Source organism: Calonectris borealis, chromosome 4, assembly GCF_964195595.1.
Source record: "Calonectris borealis chromosome 4, bCalBor7.hap1.2, whole genome shotgun sequence".
Classification (NCBI taxonomy): domain Eukaryota; kingdom Metazoa; phylum Chordata; class Aves; order Procellariiformes; family Procellariidae; genus Calonectris; species Calonectris borealis.
The window spans coordinates 9,295,153-9,311,629 of NC_134315.1; the positions used below are offsets into that span (position 1 = coordinate 9,295,153).

Consider the following 16,477-nt stretch of genomic DNA (forward strand, 5'->3'; position numbering starts at 1 on the left):
TCTATGAATATGCTTGAGCTGCAAAATTAGGATCTCTATCCAGATCTGATTACTGTCAGAGATCAACTCAGGCCACCTGGGGTTGGATCATAGGATTAGGTTCAGACCGATCTGTTTTGAATTACTTTTTACTTGCTAATTATGTAATCATAGCACCAAAGAGTCTTCGTTGTGGAATAGGATCCCCCGTGATACATATTGTACAAAACCAAGAAGACTCTTACGCCTGTTGGAGCGTACAGTCTCAGAGCCGGTGTAAGCCAGGAGATAGAGACAGGGCAATGCCAAGTGAACATGTTGGTTAGCGTAGACAAGGTGGGGAGAATGGCAGTCTTGCTGTTGATCTAGCTGGGTTGAGGGCAGCTGTAGAGGACTAATTCTTCTTTATTGAACTGGTGTAAAGGATGAATAAACCATTCAATGTCAAAAGTGAGTTTATATGTCACTAAAATGAGCCTGAGGACCATCGGACCCAAGAACCACACTTTCAACATGCCCCACATTCCTCCATGGGGAGATTTCTGAGCTTGAACGTTTCCTTGTGTCATTATCCATGGTAAAACAAAATTCTCAGCCCGTGGCAGGGTTCACTGTCATCACTCGTGGAACAAACTGCTGCAGCTGGTAGATAGACTGAGGAAATAAGGATTTTAGCTTTCATGCTCAGTCTTTGGTTCTGCACTTTGTTGCACAGGGAGTAACTCCAGCAGGGAGCTACTGGTGGGTTCATTTATTTTAGCTGTTCCAGTCTGCGTCTTCTGTCCAGCCTTCCCTCTTGTTTCCTTCAGCCCACAGAGGTGGCCCAAAGGCAGAGTCACTTGAGAAATTGGGTTTATCCCCATTTCTGCTCCTTGTATCCCCTCCTTGCCGGGTCTCACAGGGGTTGTGGACAAACTCACAGGAATAAAGAAATGGAGATCCAGAGACTGAACTGTGAACTTTTCAGCACACGCTTACTTCTGCCAGATCACCCCCCCACGCAACATTGGGTGTTGCAATGTGACCCTACATAGAAGTCTGTGCTGTTTGTTGTGATGCAGCTGGTGGTTTGGTCACTACAGGCCGTGTTTTGGTCACTACAGGGTTGAAGCCATCCTTGTAGATCAGCCAGAGACCTGACTGTAGCGTGCACAGCTGTCTTTCTGCATTACTCCCTGCCCGGGGCAGGCAAGGCTTACCTCTGGCAAGGAGGAGCTCTGGGCATATGGAAGCATCAGTAGGGCAAATATAAGATATTAAATGCTCTTTCATTTTCTGACACCTGCTCTCTTACTGGCTCATTTCCATTTCTTTCTCCCTTTGCAGAATACTTGAGGAGTGAGACCGCCTTTCTGGAAGAGTTGGTGTTCGGAAGTGGAGATACCATTGAACTTTCCTGTAACACCCAAGGCTCTTCTGTGTCTGTTTTCTGGTTTAAAGATGGTATCGGGATTGCACCTACCAACAGAACTCATATTGGACAAAAACTGTTGAAGATAATCAATGTGTCATATGATGACTCGGGGCTGTACAGTTGCAAGCCAAGGCATTCCAACGAGGTCCTGGGAAACTTTACAGTCAGAGTTACAGGTACGTGCAGAAATACAGCTGTCTTGGTGATTTTTTTTTTTTTTTTTTAAATTTTAGCCCCTTCACGTGTTAAGCACAGCTGGTGCTTTGCGGTGTTTGTCTGTACTTGGTAGGTCTCTACCTCCCTGGTAACTCCTGGCAGTGATTAAACTGACAAAACAAACCAATCGAAGAATGCTTGCGTGTCCATACCGAATGTTAAAGCTTGATGTTAATACAGAGAGAGTCTTAGAAGCAGTGCTAGTCAGATTAAACCCCAAATCCACCTTAACACTCAAATAGATGCAATGCTACATGTGCCTTTGAAGTCTTTTGTGAGTGAGTGAACTGTGGCTCAGGGAGGTTAAGTGACTTTTTCTGCTTTATGTGACAAATCAGTGGCAAAACTGCATGTAAAAGCTGGAGGTTCCTGAAAACGGTTTTTTCCCTGTTGTAGCTGATAAATCTCTTCCTTCCATCCCAGTTATCACAAATTACTAGTTTGTTTTGGAAGTAGCTTATCTGTAAACTGTATATATCTCAAATATGTGCTTCATCAAAGATACTTACTGAGTTTCATATATTGCAAACAAGTGCTGCGTTAGCAAAGCACGTGCTGTCATTTGCTTGGCTGTATTTTCCGTGATTAGGACAGTAGGACAGAATAGCTACAAGCTGTCCAAGCCTGGATCACTAAACAGAGAGTGCCAGAAAAATCTGTTGTTCCCAGATAGCTAACCGCTAACACTAAGATCATCTCCGTGATTTCAGGCTGCCGCATTGGTAGATGGATACTCATCACTGTGAGCAGATAGAAAGCCTCCTGATCACACAGATAAAAAGCCTGAATTTTCAGAAGAATTAACCCCTTGTGGATCTCAGGTTTTGAAAACTCTCCTTTGCCCTTGCGCTGTGGGAGCTTTTTCAAGCATCCCCGAACAGTAGGTCCTTGCCCGCAAAAGTTGACTTCCCTCAAAAAGTAAGGGGCTCTGTCTGAAAACCAAACACAGAGATGTTTGTGATTGTAAATCATATCCACTCCATAAAGGGCTTTCTCGTGCCAGAAATAGGATTTTGTGTAAGTGAGAGAATCAAACCATCGTGAGAATAAAAGCTCGTTTCAGCAAGCCTTCACCAACATCTGCTTTTCATTGAATGTTACTGGAGATCGCTGTGAATGCTTCAAGGTCATATCAATTAAATGGTTAAAGAAGTATTTGGCCCTTGAAAGGCTTTCTTTAACTAGGTATGATTATTGGAACTATCCAAGGAACTGCAGGTTGTTAGAAACGTTACTCTCCTTTTTTTTAAGTGACATTAAAATGCTTTTGAGTTCAAGGGGCAGCAGGGAGGCAGAAGAGGGCAGCTGGTTACACGCTCAAGTGAAACAGCTGCCAGCCCCAAAAGTTCGTAAAGTGAGAAATTGTTTTTAATAGTGGAAGGGCTGATAATCCTCTGCTTTTAAAAAGTTTAAGCCCCTGTGTTTTTCCTCTTCGCTAATAATAGCTAATAACAGTTTAAGAACAAGCGAGTAACCTGAACCTGCTTTCTGACAGCATTATGAGTCTTTGATTCTATTAGCCCACTGTCATTACCACCAAAGTGCTGGTAATGTGGGAGTCTCCGTTTTAGCTGTCAGCAGCACTTGTTTCAAACTTTGAAGCCCTGCTTTATGTGGCAATAGTGGCGCCTCTCGTATGCTCAGATATTTCTTCATAATTAGTATTGATTGCTCAGTGTGGCACTGCGGAGATGAGTTTGTTATCGGAGATTTGTGGTGTGTGTTCCCACTTCTTAAAGGTAACACCAGCGATTAGCTTGGGTATCTGGTCGGGTGTTTAAGTGGATATCTAATGTGCGGGGCTGGCGTTGTTCTCTGCGTTAAACTGGTTTAAATCTCTACTAACAAACTGGAATTGCTCCGATCTGGACTTCTAAGTGAGCAAAACTAGGCTAGGTATATTGAAAATAGCTGATATACATCTAAGTCCCATTTTGAGGGACGCTTCCAGATTCTCACAGCGTATCAGGATTTTCCTATGTGGGGCCATAAGTTTTGAGTCTGCAACAAATTGGCTCTTCTGCAGTGACTCTCAGTGTGCACAGTGAGATGCTTGATGCTGAAGGTAGAGCAAGATGATGCTGGAGCTGGCGTTTCAGGGTTGAAAACCGGGTTGATTACTAGCAGGGTTTGTTCTCTTTAAAATGCCTCCCTTAACAGTCATGGGCTTGAGTGTTTTGCTAGTTTACAAAAAGAAACGTACTGTCCTCTTAAAACCTGAGCACTTAAAGAGGATCACAAATAGAGGCTGCATGCCCAAACTGGTCTCCAGCCCTGTTGGCAGAAGCTCCATTGCCGCAACTATTTCACGCACAGAACAGCCTTTGGATTTAGTGGCCGAGCAGCACCCCTGTGATGAGCACGGACTGCAGGCTGGTACCAGCAAAAGAGCTTTCAAAATACCCAAGACTAAGCTCTTCAAAACAGGCGACTAAAAAAATTAAGACCCTCTCCATTCATAATTAAAGCCCTTTTGAGAATAGCATCTATCAGTCCTTGCTGATGCCCATACTCATCAACTTCTGAAAAGGATTACTATTTTAGTAAATGATTAACAAATAGCTTACAGATTTTTAATCACCTATTCAGTAACCTGAATAGGACAGTAACTCTGAACATGGGATATTTGGTCTTAAAACCTAAGCTGCATCTCTTACCTGAAACACAAGCAAGGTCAAAGACTCTTCCCTCAATCTGGTGGAAATGTTTTTGAATTGGTTTAAAAATTGATTCCGCTCCTCTGGTCACAATTGATTCATTGGAAACCAGAAGTTAAACTATAATCACATGTTAATGTATGGGTAACCAAATCTGAGAGTGCAGGGCTGAGAATGTGCTGGTTTCTCTGTCGATGCTGGTGGGGATTTGGCTCGGTTTCTGCCTTCGCCGGGACTTGAGTAAACCTGCTGGTTCAGCCAAAACACCTAAACATCCACTTCACTTCCAGCAAGCCCCGTGGCATTTCCCTAGTTCTGTTGCCAGCAGGACCTCAGCTATGGATTTGCAGTTAGATACGTGCTTGAAGTCTTCCTTGAGACTTTGCCAAAGAGAAGGTGCAAAGCACGATGCGCCACTGCAGTCTAAAGCAGGGAGATGATTCCTGTGTTACTGCTGCTGTAGATGGTCAACATGTCTGGAAAGTCCTTCCAGATTCTGCAGAGAAGTAGTATTCGTTGTTACCTTTCCCCTGCCTTTTTTTTTTCTTTTTTTTTTTTTCCTTTTTTTTTTTTTCCCATTTTTACCTCCACTGAGCTGGTCAGAGAATGGCAGAAAACTCGAGTGCATCTTGAAATGAAGGAGGTTCTGCCTGGCTTGGTCTAAAGTAGTGCTTTACATTTCTGGCCACATGTTGAACGCACATGAAGTTTCCTACTTTCTAGCGTTTAAGGTCAAGTTCTTCTACCGCTGTCTCGGAACATAAAAGCTGCTGGGTTGTTAGCATTTTGCCTTTATTTAAAAAAGAAATTCCTGGAGATTCTATGAAGTCAATGATGCTAAATCTTCCAGACACTGAATTGTACTAAATTGTGTAAACTAAATCAAACAGTAAGCTGCTATTTTATAATGGGATTTACATTTACAGTAGTCGTTTGGTGGCGGGAAGAGGGACTGAGACTTCATTGTGGACAGCTTGGAGAAGGTGAGATGTTAGACCACATGAAGAGAAACAGTTCAGGATGTTCTGGAGAGATACAGATGGAAAATTCCCACCTGTTAACCTGTATTCAGTTACAGCCTCGAGGTGCCTCTGTAGGAGGAATATAAGCGAAGGGAACTGGTTGACGGAGTAGCCATCAAAATGTCAATCGAGAGAGAGGTTTGATTGCAAGGGGAAGTTTTAAAAGCTTTGTTCTGAGTGGTTGAGCAAGGAGTTAACGAGGGGAGACGTGGCAGGGGTGTATTGAGTTAAAAGAAAAATGCAGGGAAAGTGAATTAGAAATGCTGACCTGTCATTTTGAGACTCAGTGAAATAAAAAGTCTTCAGGCTGAATGCTAGAGGGAAAAAAAAGCGGGGGAGAGCTTGTTCTGCAAAAAGAAACTTCCCCTTTTGGAATTGCTTTTGTATTTGTGAGGAGAAGAACACTTCACACAGGGAAAAGTATTTGGCATTGGACACCGGTCTCTGGTGGCAGAGGACTGGCAAACTCATGACACCTCTCTCCCAGTTCAGAAAACTCCTGGCCAGTTGTCCCTGGCCCAGCAGCGTGGGAGGGATGGGCTGGTGGAGCTGCAGGGAAGGGTGACCCACCACTTGGATGTCCTCCCTCGCTGGAGCCCACTGTGGCATCAACAGCCTCGTCCAACATGGTGTCCCCGCGTGCCATCTTCCTTCTGCTTCACTTCTTTCTCCTTCTCCTCCTAGATTCCCCTTCATCGGGTGATGATGAAGATGACGACGATGAGTCAGAAGATACAGGTAATTAGTTTTTATGGGATACAGAGGCCTTTTCTTGCAAAGAGATGTGGCTCCCAAGCGGAGCAGCTCATCCAGATGTTCGTCTGGTCGGACAGCAGCTCCTTCTCCGTGTTGAAATCGGTGACCTTAGGATGGTACCATGATGACGTTCGTCTGAAAACTTAGAAATAGCTGCCAGAGTGGTATTGCTGCTATAATATCCTACAGCAGCAGTAGCGTAACTTTTTTTTTGGAGACATGATTCTGCAAATCTGTCTTGAGGAGCTAGAGTTACAAATTCTCCTTGCATGTAAATCCAGACAAACCCACTTATCGTATTTTTTTCTTACTACACTGACGTTACACCAGTTTTACATCACTGCAAACCTTGGCCTGCTTAGTTTTTAGCTGGTTTGATTCTGGTCTTTACCAGCATCTTGACTGGAGTCAGAGCATAAAATTTACACTCAGCAAGGGCCAACTTTACTAATGCCGTAAGCGGGAGCAACCTCTTTGGCTTTACTGGCTTTTTCTTTCGCTCACATGGGGAAGGGAGCCCCAGGACGGAGCCTCTTGGTGCTTTTACTCTGAATCTCTTTCAGTCCTAGTGCTTGTTTCTTTAAGTGCAATAGCATTCATCAGGATCATTACATGCTTCAGAGGCGTTAGTGTTGTGTTTTATTATGCTTTTTATATTTCTGCAAAGTGAGCTGCCTATGTGTATGTGTTTTTAATAAATAAATGTCTTGCATTGGAACTCCCAATCAGCTATGTACATTGGCAGAAGTTCAACATGACTGGAAAATTTCTCCTGCCCATAGCGTTGGACATGCAGGACTCTTTAAAACAGGTCTCCCACTGTAAGAAATTCATACCGCTCTGTCGTGCAGTACGTGGACAGTAATGGTGAGTTACGGTGCCAGGTGACCCATCGGCAGCAGTTAGTGGTTTTCTGATAGCTTCTAATTAAGGGCCAGATCCTGCGAGGTGACGAGCACCTTTGCAGAGGTGCTCAGGGCTCCTGATGCCTGCTGAAGCCTGGTAGAGGCGTAGGAAGGGTCAGGTTTGGTCAGGATTTGTTCCTGCTGCAGAGCAGCTTCTGATGAGCACAATTAATCGTTCTGTGCCTTTTTTTGTGCGGTTTGTAGTGAACTCCATCTCTTAGCAACAGGTATCACAAAACATGAGCTGGTTTATGGCACAGAAAGGCACGTTTTTCTTCACTGAAAAGGAAAACACACGTTTTGCCACATGTATTTATAGCCTGTATTCTGGGTCTTCTTGACTTCAAGGCTGTCTCTTTTTTTAGACCCAAAGGTAACGACTGGCTTTGCTTAAAGGTCTCGTTATAAAAAGTTGGATTCTCTTCTGCTTTAAGAATTGTTGATTAGCTTAACGTGCCAGCACGGTGAAACCTCATGGTGTGTCGTGACGTGGATGTGCTTTATGTTGCTTTGGTTGATGTCAGACCCTCCACTTAACTTTCACAGATCTTCTCTTGAGTCTGGGGAGCCGTGTTGTTAACCCTGGCACCACCGCCGCTGGGACATCCCACCGGGAACGGGGGCTGCAGGACCATCCCAGGCAGGCGGACACGCGGGTTTAGCCAGTGCCATGTCCTATGGACAGCCCAAACACCTGCGTCCTCCATCTCTTGTGGCAAAAAGATACCCTACTAATGAGGTGTATGAGCCCCTGCTTGGCCATAAGCCGTAGCCATGGACAGTAGTTAAGAGGAGTGAAGGCACTAAACACACTTTCATGCAAAAGAAAAATATAACCGATAGTTACTCGTATTTAGGGGGAGGTAATCCGTCCAGGACTGGCTCATTGCATGTTGCCATATTGCATATCACTGAATAAAAACCTTGTCTCGTGGCCCCTTGCCATGATAAGTTAAGTTTCTGGCTTACTTGTGTTGTTCAAGAGAGTTTCTCATCCTCATATTTATAGAGAAGAGCTTGGAGAGCTGATTCTAACAGCGTCATGAGTTTGAAGCCAATCTTGTTAATTTTGGGGGTTTGACGGGAGCTGGAAATACCAAAGCAAGAGAATGAGAGCAAATCTGTCCTAAAAGAAATAAATATTTGGTGCAAAAACCCTTGGAGAGCACGGAGACAGGCCCTCCATGTGGAGTGCCCTGCTCTGCTCACCCTCCTTTAAGCATCCTCTCCGAAGGGCAGCACAGAATCGGGGCATCCCTTAGGGATGGACAGCAGAAAAGAAGAAAGAGCAACTTCAGCAGCTTCAAATCATCGGCCCGTTTGTTGCAGCCTTGTCACAAACCATGATCTGCCTTTGCAAAAAGAGGCTTTCCAATACCTCTGTTCTCTACAGCTGTTTTTCCTGGCCCTGAAACAAAAACAAAACTCCCTTTTCACACACTGCTCTTCTGCCCCAGTGCTCCCTACCCCTCTGTATCTGTTTGTTTGGAGCCCCCGCTGCGTAGCCCCAGCACCTTCAAAGAGCCCCTATAATCTCCAATTAAATCTGGCTGTGTACTCAGAAGCGTCAGCTGGGGAAATGACACAATTAGGGTTGATTCTGTCTGCTGCAGAATTTTGTGGCAGCTCCTAATTGCTAAATGAGCGCTCGGCTGTATTAATTATTCCAAGTATCGCTCTCGTTTTTTTTTAATTGGTCATTCCAGTCGGATGGGTGGCCAGTGTCTTTGACGAACAAAACGGACCATCGGGCTTAGTGTTTGATGATGGGAAAGGGCTGGTGATAATGTTTGCGGGTCCCTTTTTTTTTCACACCTGCGCATGCAAAATCATTCCTCGTAATTAATTTAGAGAGAGCGGCTCTAGAAATTTTTCCTGTCTTTCATCCTTCCTCCTTCCTCACTCCTGAAACTCTCTGGAGTTTTGCAAGCTTTGCTTGAAAAGAAGAGTTAGCAACATTTTCACCCCCTTAAAAAGCGGTAATGAAAGGACTCTGGGGGCACAGCAAACCGAAAGCAGTGATGTTTTGTTCGCTGCTCCTGCGAGTGAGAACAAAAGCACCATTTTCAATGCGTAGACACTTTCTTCCAGTTCCAGTTTGACTGGAGAGCGATGCCCTGGGTTTGAAGCTTGGCACGTTAGTCCAGGGGTGCCCAGCCCCGGCGAGTCCTGAATTGCATGGAAGAGCACCCGAATGGAGGGGAGGCGCTCGGGGAAGAAGCCGTGTCTAACGGAGGAGGGAGGAGCAGATCCTGCCTTTGCTCCATATGGAGAATATCCCCAGCTGGAAACTTTCCTGGGCCCCGTCTTGCTCCTCTCTGATGTCCGATGGCAAAATCCCCCTTGGCTTCAATGGCAAAATTTGCAGCCAGTGGGTTGATGGGTCTCCTGTGAGATTCAAGCTCATCTTTTGAGTGAGAAAACGTGGTGAAACGTCACCCCGCAGCACACGCAGCCGGTGTGGAAAGGGGAGGATCCCCCAAAAGCACAGTGCAAGGAGGAGCCGGGTCCTGGCGGGGCGGCTGTTACGCCCCCGTGCCTGGGTGAGTGTCACCGACACCATAAAATGGGATTTATTGTAGGCAGATACGTTAATCAAACAACAAACAGCAGGTTATTCGGCTGCCCTTCTTAGCTGTGGCGAAGGGGGACTTTTCCGTCGATGCCTGGCCTTTCCTTGAACTCTCCCCCGTACCTCTGTTAACCTCCTGTAAAGTCCCCGGGAAATCAGGGTGCGTTGCCAAAAGGAAGCGTTCGGCCAGAAAATAGCCCTTGCTTCGGAAACCAAGGACCAGATGTCTCCCAACATGGGAGCATGCAGCTCCCTCCTCTTCAGCCTTCCCAACACCACCCCAACCATCCTCCGCCAAATTCACCCCCCTGCTGCCTGGGCTTTTGCCCAGCCTTTGCTTGGTTTCTGCCCTGCCCAACGCACGCAACAGCAGCATCTTCCTTTGCCATCAAGACCTGCTCTTCCTTTAGGGGTTGCACCCGCTCTTCTAGCATTTTTTTGAATATTTCCCCTTTTTGTGCAGTTCTACCGTTTTTCTAAGCTGAGATGTTGGAAGGTAGGTGGCTACATGATATCCCGCTTTGGCCCCATGTTATCGTGTAGCATTTGAGGCCTCTCCTGGATGTGCCGTGTATTGACAGCAAAGTTTGTAGCTGGGATTTTGCGGGAGCACGGGAGTAGCAGGGATTCCTCCTTCTGCTTTTGTTTGTGCCAGCCGTACTCCTGCTCCAGTGCCATCCCGGCAAGAAAAGGGCCTTAAGCAGTTTCGTTGTTTAAAAAATGAGGCGTACGCGGCATGGGTGAGCACCAGATCCCTCTGATACGTGGAGCTGACTCTGATAGGCATCGCGGTGCGTTGTGCAAGGCAGTCTGGGGGCAGATGCAAGCCCTCAGTACTGGATTTCCCTCCCTGGGACAACATTACTGAGGCACCTACGTCCAGCCGTTCCGCTGCAGAGGTATGAAAGCAGATGAGACGAGAGCGATGCGCCCAGCGGGGCCATCTCCAGCAGATGGAGGGCCTCCTGGCTGTAGCTCCTGACATCCAGTTCCTCATGGCCAGGTGGGCTTGGCAAGGAGCCATGGGGAGAGGGGACTATGTGGAGAGTGTTAGCAGCAGCGGGTGCATGAATTGCCTTGGCTGAGCTATATGACCTTGCCTGCAAAATCTTTGGAGCTGAAATGCAGCACGGAGCCTGCGTGGGGGACACTGGGGACTTAGACCAAGGTGGGGTCATCATTGACTTACCTGGAATTGCCACAGGATGGGTCTTGTGGAGCCAAAAACGTCAGGGCTAAGTACAAAGGGAGCAGCTTTGGTGCATCTCAGAGGGATGCAACAAGAGGGAAAACTTTGCATGCCCTTGTCATTAAGGGGAAGGGGATTGCAGAGGCTTCAGAGTAGCAGTGAGGTGGGGCTGTGATGCTGAGTGGTGTTTCTGAGCATCACCGCTGCGGGAGAGGCCAGCAGCAATGCTTTCCCGACAGCTTTGGTGGCCATCATGTTCTCCAAGGCAGTTCTTGAAGGACTGGCACCTTCAGTTTGTCTTGGCCAGAAGCACACAGGTCTCTGCGACCGATGGGTTTGGGTCTGTGGGTGCTTCCTTCCCGTCTGGAGGAGATGCCAGTTACACTCCTTGGCCTCCTCTTTGCTATTTTGCAGCCCAAACGCTGTCTGCCCCCATCTCCCTTTGGCCTCGGTGTGGAGCACGGAGCTGAGGGGCTGGATGTGGCCCCCGGCGTGGCAGGGGAAACACCCCGTGTGCAGCCCTGCAGTGTTTCCTTAAGCAGAAATGAAAGCTTGGGAGGCTTTTTTAAAAAACTTTCTCTTTCTTTCTTCCCAGTATAATGAGTTTGCTGCTGCTGCTGCCTTAATTTGGAGTTAATATGTAATGTTTGTAACAGAGCCAAGAAACATCGCTGTACTTGAGGCAGATTATAAAAAGTATCTCATGCTAACACTGGTGTTTTAAAACCTATCCCTGTTCAAAGGTAACATGAATCTTTAAAACTAAAATCACTTGTACTTAAAGAACTTAAACACGATAAACCAGTTTGGCACTGGCTTTTTTTTTTTCTTTCCTTCCCTTAAGGAGGCTACACTATATTTGTGCTCACTGAGAAGCAAAATTTTCCAGTGCACTCAGCTAACAGTTTTTCTCTGCTCCCTTGCTGGCCCATCAACATTTTTTTACAGTTCCAACATCTTTCTGCTGTTCATGCTTCTTGGCTACTATTGTCCCGAAGGTACATCTGTATCTTTTTACACGCTGAGGCCAGATTCTCATCCTGATCCAGGATAACTCTCCCTGTTGATTTAAAAGCAGCTACTCTAGATTTATACTGGCATTATCGAGACAAGAACCTGGTCATGAACCTTTCATCACAAACCTAAAATGCAAACACCCTGTCTATGTCTATGAGAGTCATTTAGCTGGAAAGCATTTCTGTGTCATTTATCTTAACTGCAGCAGGTAGCAATTTAACTGTCACTCCGCACATGCCAAAGCCTCCTCAAATGCATCTGCTCACCAGCTGATATCCTCCGCGGCAGAAATGGGCCTGTTCAACTTGGTCGTCCCTTTCTCAGGTGTCCCCTTCTGGACCCGGCCAGATAAGATGGAGAAGAAGCTGCTGGCAGTTCCCGCTGCCAACACCGTTCGCTTCCGATGTCCGGCGGGTGGAAACCCAACTCCTTCCATCTACTGGCTGAAAAACGGCAAGGAGTTCAAGGGAGAGCATAGGATTGGGGGCATCAAGGTAAGGCCTTGGTTTGGATCTCTGTTTTTATCAGGAGTTTTCTACCGACTGTAGAAAATTGTATTTCTCAGTGATTAACATTGGTAGGTGTAAGAGCACGGTCCTGACTGTTTGGAAATGGGGGTATCTCTGGCAGCCTTAGCAATTGCTGACACCAGAGGGTTAAAAAGGGCTGCTGTCCCTTGGGATTGAGGGCTAATTCCCTCTGAGGTTGTCTGTAGTGGCTATTCAGGGGCAAGGTAAAAATGAGGCTGGGTTTATTGTTGCGTTGTGGACAGTGATGAGAAAGCAGGAACAGAAACTTCTGTCCTAATTTCTGAGATCTGCCCAGTGTGTTGAGACGTGTTAGACCGAGCCGTAGCTACTCCCAGCTTTCAAGGAAAACCGACTCTGCATCCTTTGAAGGTGTAGGAAGGACCTCACCAAAGAGCTGGACCGTCGTGCTGGTGGTCATTAACATTCTTGTGGCATAAATCACTGACCATCGGTCAAGTGTTGGATTCCCTTGTAGCCAGAGTAATAGCATCTGCTCCTTGGCTGCTTGCTTCTCCCTCCTTCCTTTCTACCATAAGGTGTTCTGGAAAATGCTCTGGCTTGTGTTTATAGATAGAGCTAAGGGACACAAAAACCCATTGCACTCAAATTATTTAATTAGCCAGAAGTTTCTGTGCTACTGTTGTCCTGGTTTTGGCTGGGATAGAGTTAATTTTCTTCCTAGTAGCTGGTATAGCCGAAACCAGGGCAACTGTATATGACAAATTATGGCAGGATTTTAACAGGAAAATCAGCTCTTCTCTGATTTTATTGTTGTTGTTATTACTTTGTCCCCTTGAGGTCAAAGGCAAACTCCTTTCTGGTTTTATTTGGGGAGAATAAAACTGGCAGCAGCTGATTATAACAAAATCAGCGTAGCAGAAACGACTTCTGAGCAGCAATTTTTGCCTGCACTCTGCCAGCCCTGCCGTATCCCTGGGCTACTGCTAAGGAGAGAAGGTGATTTTTAGGAAGGCACCTTCATCAGTACTCCGAATAGCTGTGTGCTGATGCCTACCACATCTGTAGCATCTTCAAAGGGGGGCTAGGCATGCAAAGCGTGCCGGGCTCCAGAAACCAGAAAAGGATTCAAAATAGTTTTCCCTCCCCACAGTTTTGGGCTGTTCTTTCCTGTTAGCTCAGACCCATTCCTGAAAGAGCCTTTTGTGATTGCTCCAGTGAAGCCTTTGAAGCTCCCTCCTCAGCCCTGTCCGTGCTCCAGCCTGGATGCTCAGGGTTGGATCTTCTGAAAAGTTAAGGAGGGAAAAGAAGTGGGGAAGCAACTCCTGTGGGTAAACAGCCTTTCAGCAGATAACATTCACAAAGCACAAGCATCTTTTACTAATTGCAGGCTGTAAGGATCATCATGAAGTGTTTTCAGGCTTGCGTGCGCCGTTCGAGCGGCTTTTTACAAAACTATGTGACATCAGCTGCACTAAATTATGCTTGCAGAATAAATTCTAAAGCTGAAAGCAATTCCCCTACCCACTTCCCAGTGGTTTTAATCTATCCTTGAGTTTAAATTGACACGTTTCATCTTCTGCAACGCAGTAGTGAGTCTTTGGCATCGCTGTGCTTTGTTTCTCTAGGGGCACCTTCCAGCAACAAGCCGATGCTTAAAGAGCTATTGAAGGCAATGTCAGGCCAATTACAGCAAGATTGGTTTAAGCTCTCTATCTGTCTAGGTGTAGTTCTTTGTCCCTTTCTTGATATAAAGACATCTTTCTCTCCCTGTAATTTTCCTTCCCTTACTTGCTTGCTTTTGCTCTTTAGCCACGGTTAGATGTAAGTTGTCTAATGTAAATCTCATCCAGTATAAATATACTGATAGATATCAGCTGAGATTTGAACCAGAAAAAGAGATTGAAAACCTGCTCAGTATCTCATGTATTTAAGATTTAAATTCCCTGTTACAACTTAGCTTCATAACAGGATTAGACAGCTTGAAAAGAATGGGCAAGATCCAGATCTGGCAGAGTTTGGTTGGCTTACTTCATCTTGAGATCTGGTCTGAACCCAGAAATCCTTAAGCTGGGAATGTTCTCATTTGTTTTCAGTGTGTGGAAGAGTTTAAACATTGATTGTGAAAGATCTGTGGTCAGCAGATGAAAGCTGACCACTCTTCCACTTCTGCCTCTTACAAATGGCATTTAGATCCCGTGTGATTGCCCGGTGTTAAGTCTGCAAGAGAGAAGGGCGAGTGTTGAAAACGTGAAGTCCAGGCTAACCTAGTTTTGTTACAGTTCATCCTTAACTGGTAAAGAAAAGAAACTCATATGACTTATCATATGAAATTTCCCAAAGAGCATTAATGGTTAAATCCTTGTTGGAATCTCTAATATCGTAAGCCTGTGTGTGTTAAATGACCCTAGAAGGGAAGATGGAGGGGGAGGGGAGATAGAGGATTATCCCTTCCCCAGACCATTGCACTGACTTGCATACCAGTCTGGCAAACACGGACTGAGGTTCCAAGTGTGTCTGCAAATGTTTGTTTCACAAGTTGCCAAGAATGACAACACCAAATAACCCAGAGGGATTTCCAGTATCTCACCCACTTGATTAATGCCTGCACTAAGTCACTTCATGTTTCTAGTGTTTTATCGAGTACGGCGACTGTCCTAACTTGGGAACGTCCCTTTTTATTATCCTTTAAATTTAGACACCAGTCTCAACCTAAAAAAAAGATCTTGTTGCTTCTACAAGAGTTTCCAAACAAGTTCTGCCCCAGGAGTCTGTGCCCCCCAGGTTCTCCTCTCTGTTCAGAGCCCAAAGTCCCCATCACGAACCTGACGAAGAGAAGTTCTTTGAAAGTGTCATAAAAGTGTCTTTGAAAGTACATCCTAAATAAACCACCTGATTTGGACCTGATTTCATAATACAGGTCAGACTAGGGAGTCATCCATGTATCTCGAGCCCCATTTCCTTGGAGTAGCTCCTAGGCGTTCCAGAGGCAAATGCTTTGCAGTGCTGAAAAGTGGATTAAATGAAGTCTTTAGACACAACTATGAGACAAGCCAGTATGGAAATGAGCCACTGAGCAGCCACAAATTTGCATCGAAACTTCCTTGACAGTCTGGTATGTTCAGCTGTGAACTCAGGGTCCAGGCTCTCTGTTCTCAGAGCATCTCTTACCCTGTAATTGCCGCGCTGTTACAGAGATGCACCAAGTGGGCTGTTGCTTTACAAAAGGTGTAATGATGGTTCTGCATTGAGCTCCGTCTGTGCTGTCCTGGGTGGGCAGAGGGTGCAGTCAGACCTGACCAGACATCTGCAACAACCGAGATTTCTGTACAGACTGTTTATCCCCAGCCTCCTCTTACCTATAACCCGAAATGAAAAGAAATGCTATATTCAGGGGTCTCTGAAAAGCGGGGTGCTCAGCAGTGCTGTTCCTGGGAAGGCAGAGATCTACAACGCAAGGGGCTTTGTTAAAATGGCTTTTGCTTGCTTATCTTGCAACTAAGCTGTCTAGTCCTATGACTTCAAACCTTTCTCTTTGCAAAATTCTGGCTTTAATTGCGACTTGGCTCTTTCAGGGAAAGCATGTGGATGCAATTTATGTGTAGCAGAAGAGGTTAAATGACTTCATATTTGAGTTCACCTGCTGCAGCAAGAAACCTCCAGGAGCAGTTACACCCTTGTTTTTTCCATCAGCCCTTGACATTCTGTAGTGCAGCGTTATTGTAATCTCCTGCTTCTGTGTCCTTGGAGTCACCTTCAAAATGTTTAATAAAGTTAAATGTTCTGCTCTGGGCGGCAGAAGGCATCAAATTAATATCCAGAGATTTGGAGAGCTTTCATATGCTATACATCCTGAAGTCATCTTTGTTAGTGTTGGTTGCTTTCTGTATTAATTCAAGATTTGCTTTCTGTATCCGTTATTTCCTTTATACTCAATTAGAAACAAACGTTCTAGCTGGGAGCACAGGGCAGCAGGTCAGGGTAGAGACGTGGGTTGTGCTTTCCCTTCTGCTACTGAACAACCAACAGCTCTGGACATGAGCCACATCCAGAAAACCAACCAGTATACAACTTGGTGCCAAAAGAGGAGGGGTGACCAAGCATCCTAGGGACCAGACTTGAGTGTGTTTTCTCCTATTCTTTACAGGGAATTTAGGGGGCTAACTTAGTTGTAGACACCCATTTCTGTTCAGATAGATGCCATGCCCTGTTCCTCCGTAGCACACATCTTTAAAATATGTTATAGATGAGGGAAGAAGTAT

General features: G+C 45.7%; 1 protein-coding gene across 1 annotated transcript in view; it reads left to right on the forward strand.

Moving 5' to 3' along the window:
- The window catches only part of FGFR3 (fibroblast growth factor receptor 3), a 55,562-nt gene that overhangs the window by 20,849 nt on the left and 18,236 nt on the right, over nucleotides 1-16,477 (forward strand). Inside the window, exons 2-4 of the mRNA XM_075148547.1 lie at nucleotides 1,306-1,569; nucleotides 5,973-6,026; nucleotides 12,052-12,221. Of these exons, the coding sequence (XP_075004648.1) occupies nucleotides 1,306-1,569; nucleotides 5,973-6,026; nucleotides 12,052-12,221 (488 nt within the window). The remainder of the gene's footprint in view (nucleotides 1-1,305; nucleotides 1,570-5,972; nucleotides 6,027-12,051; nucleotides 12,222-16,477) is intronic.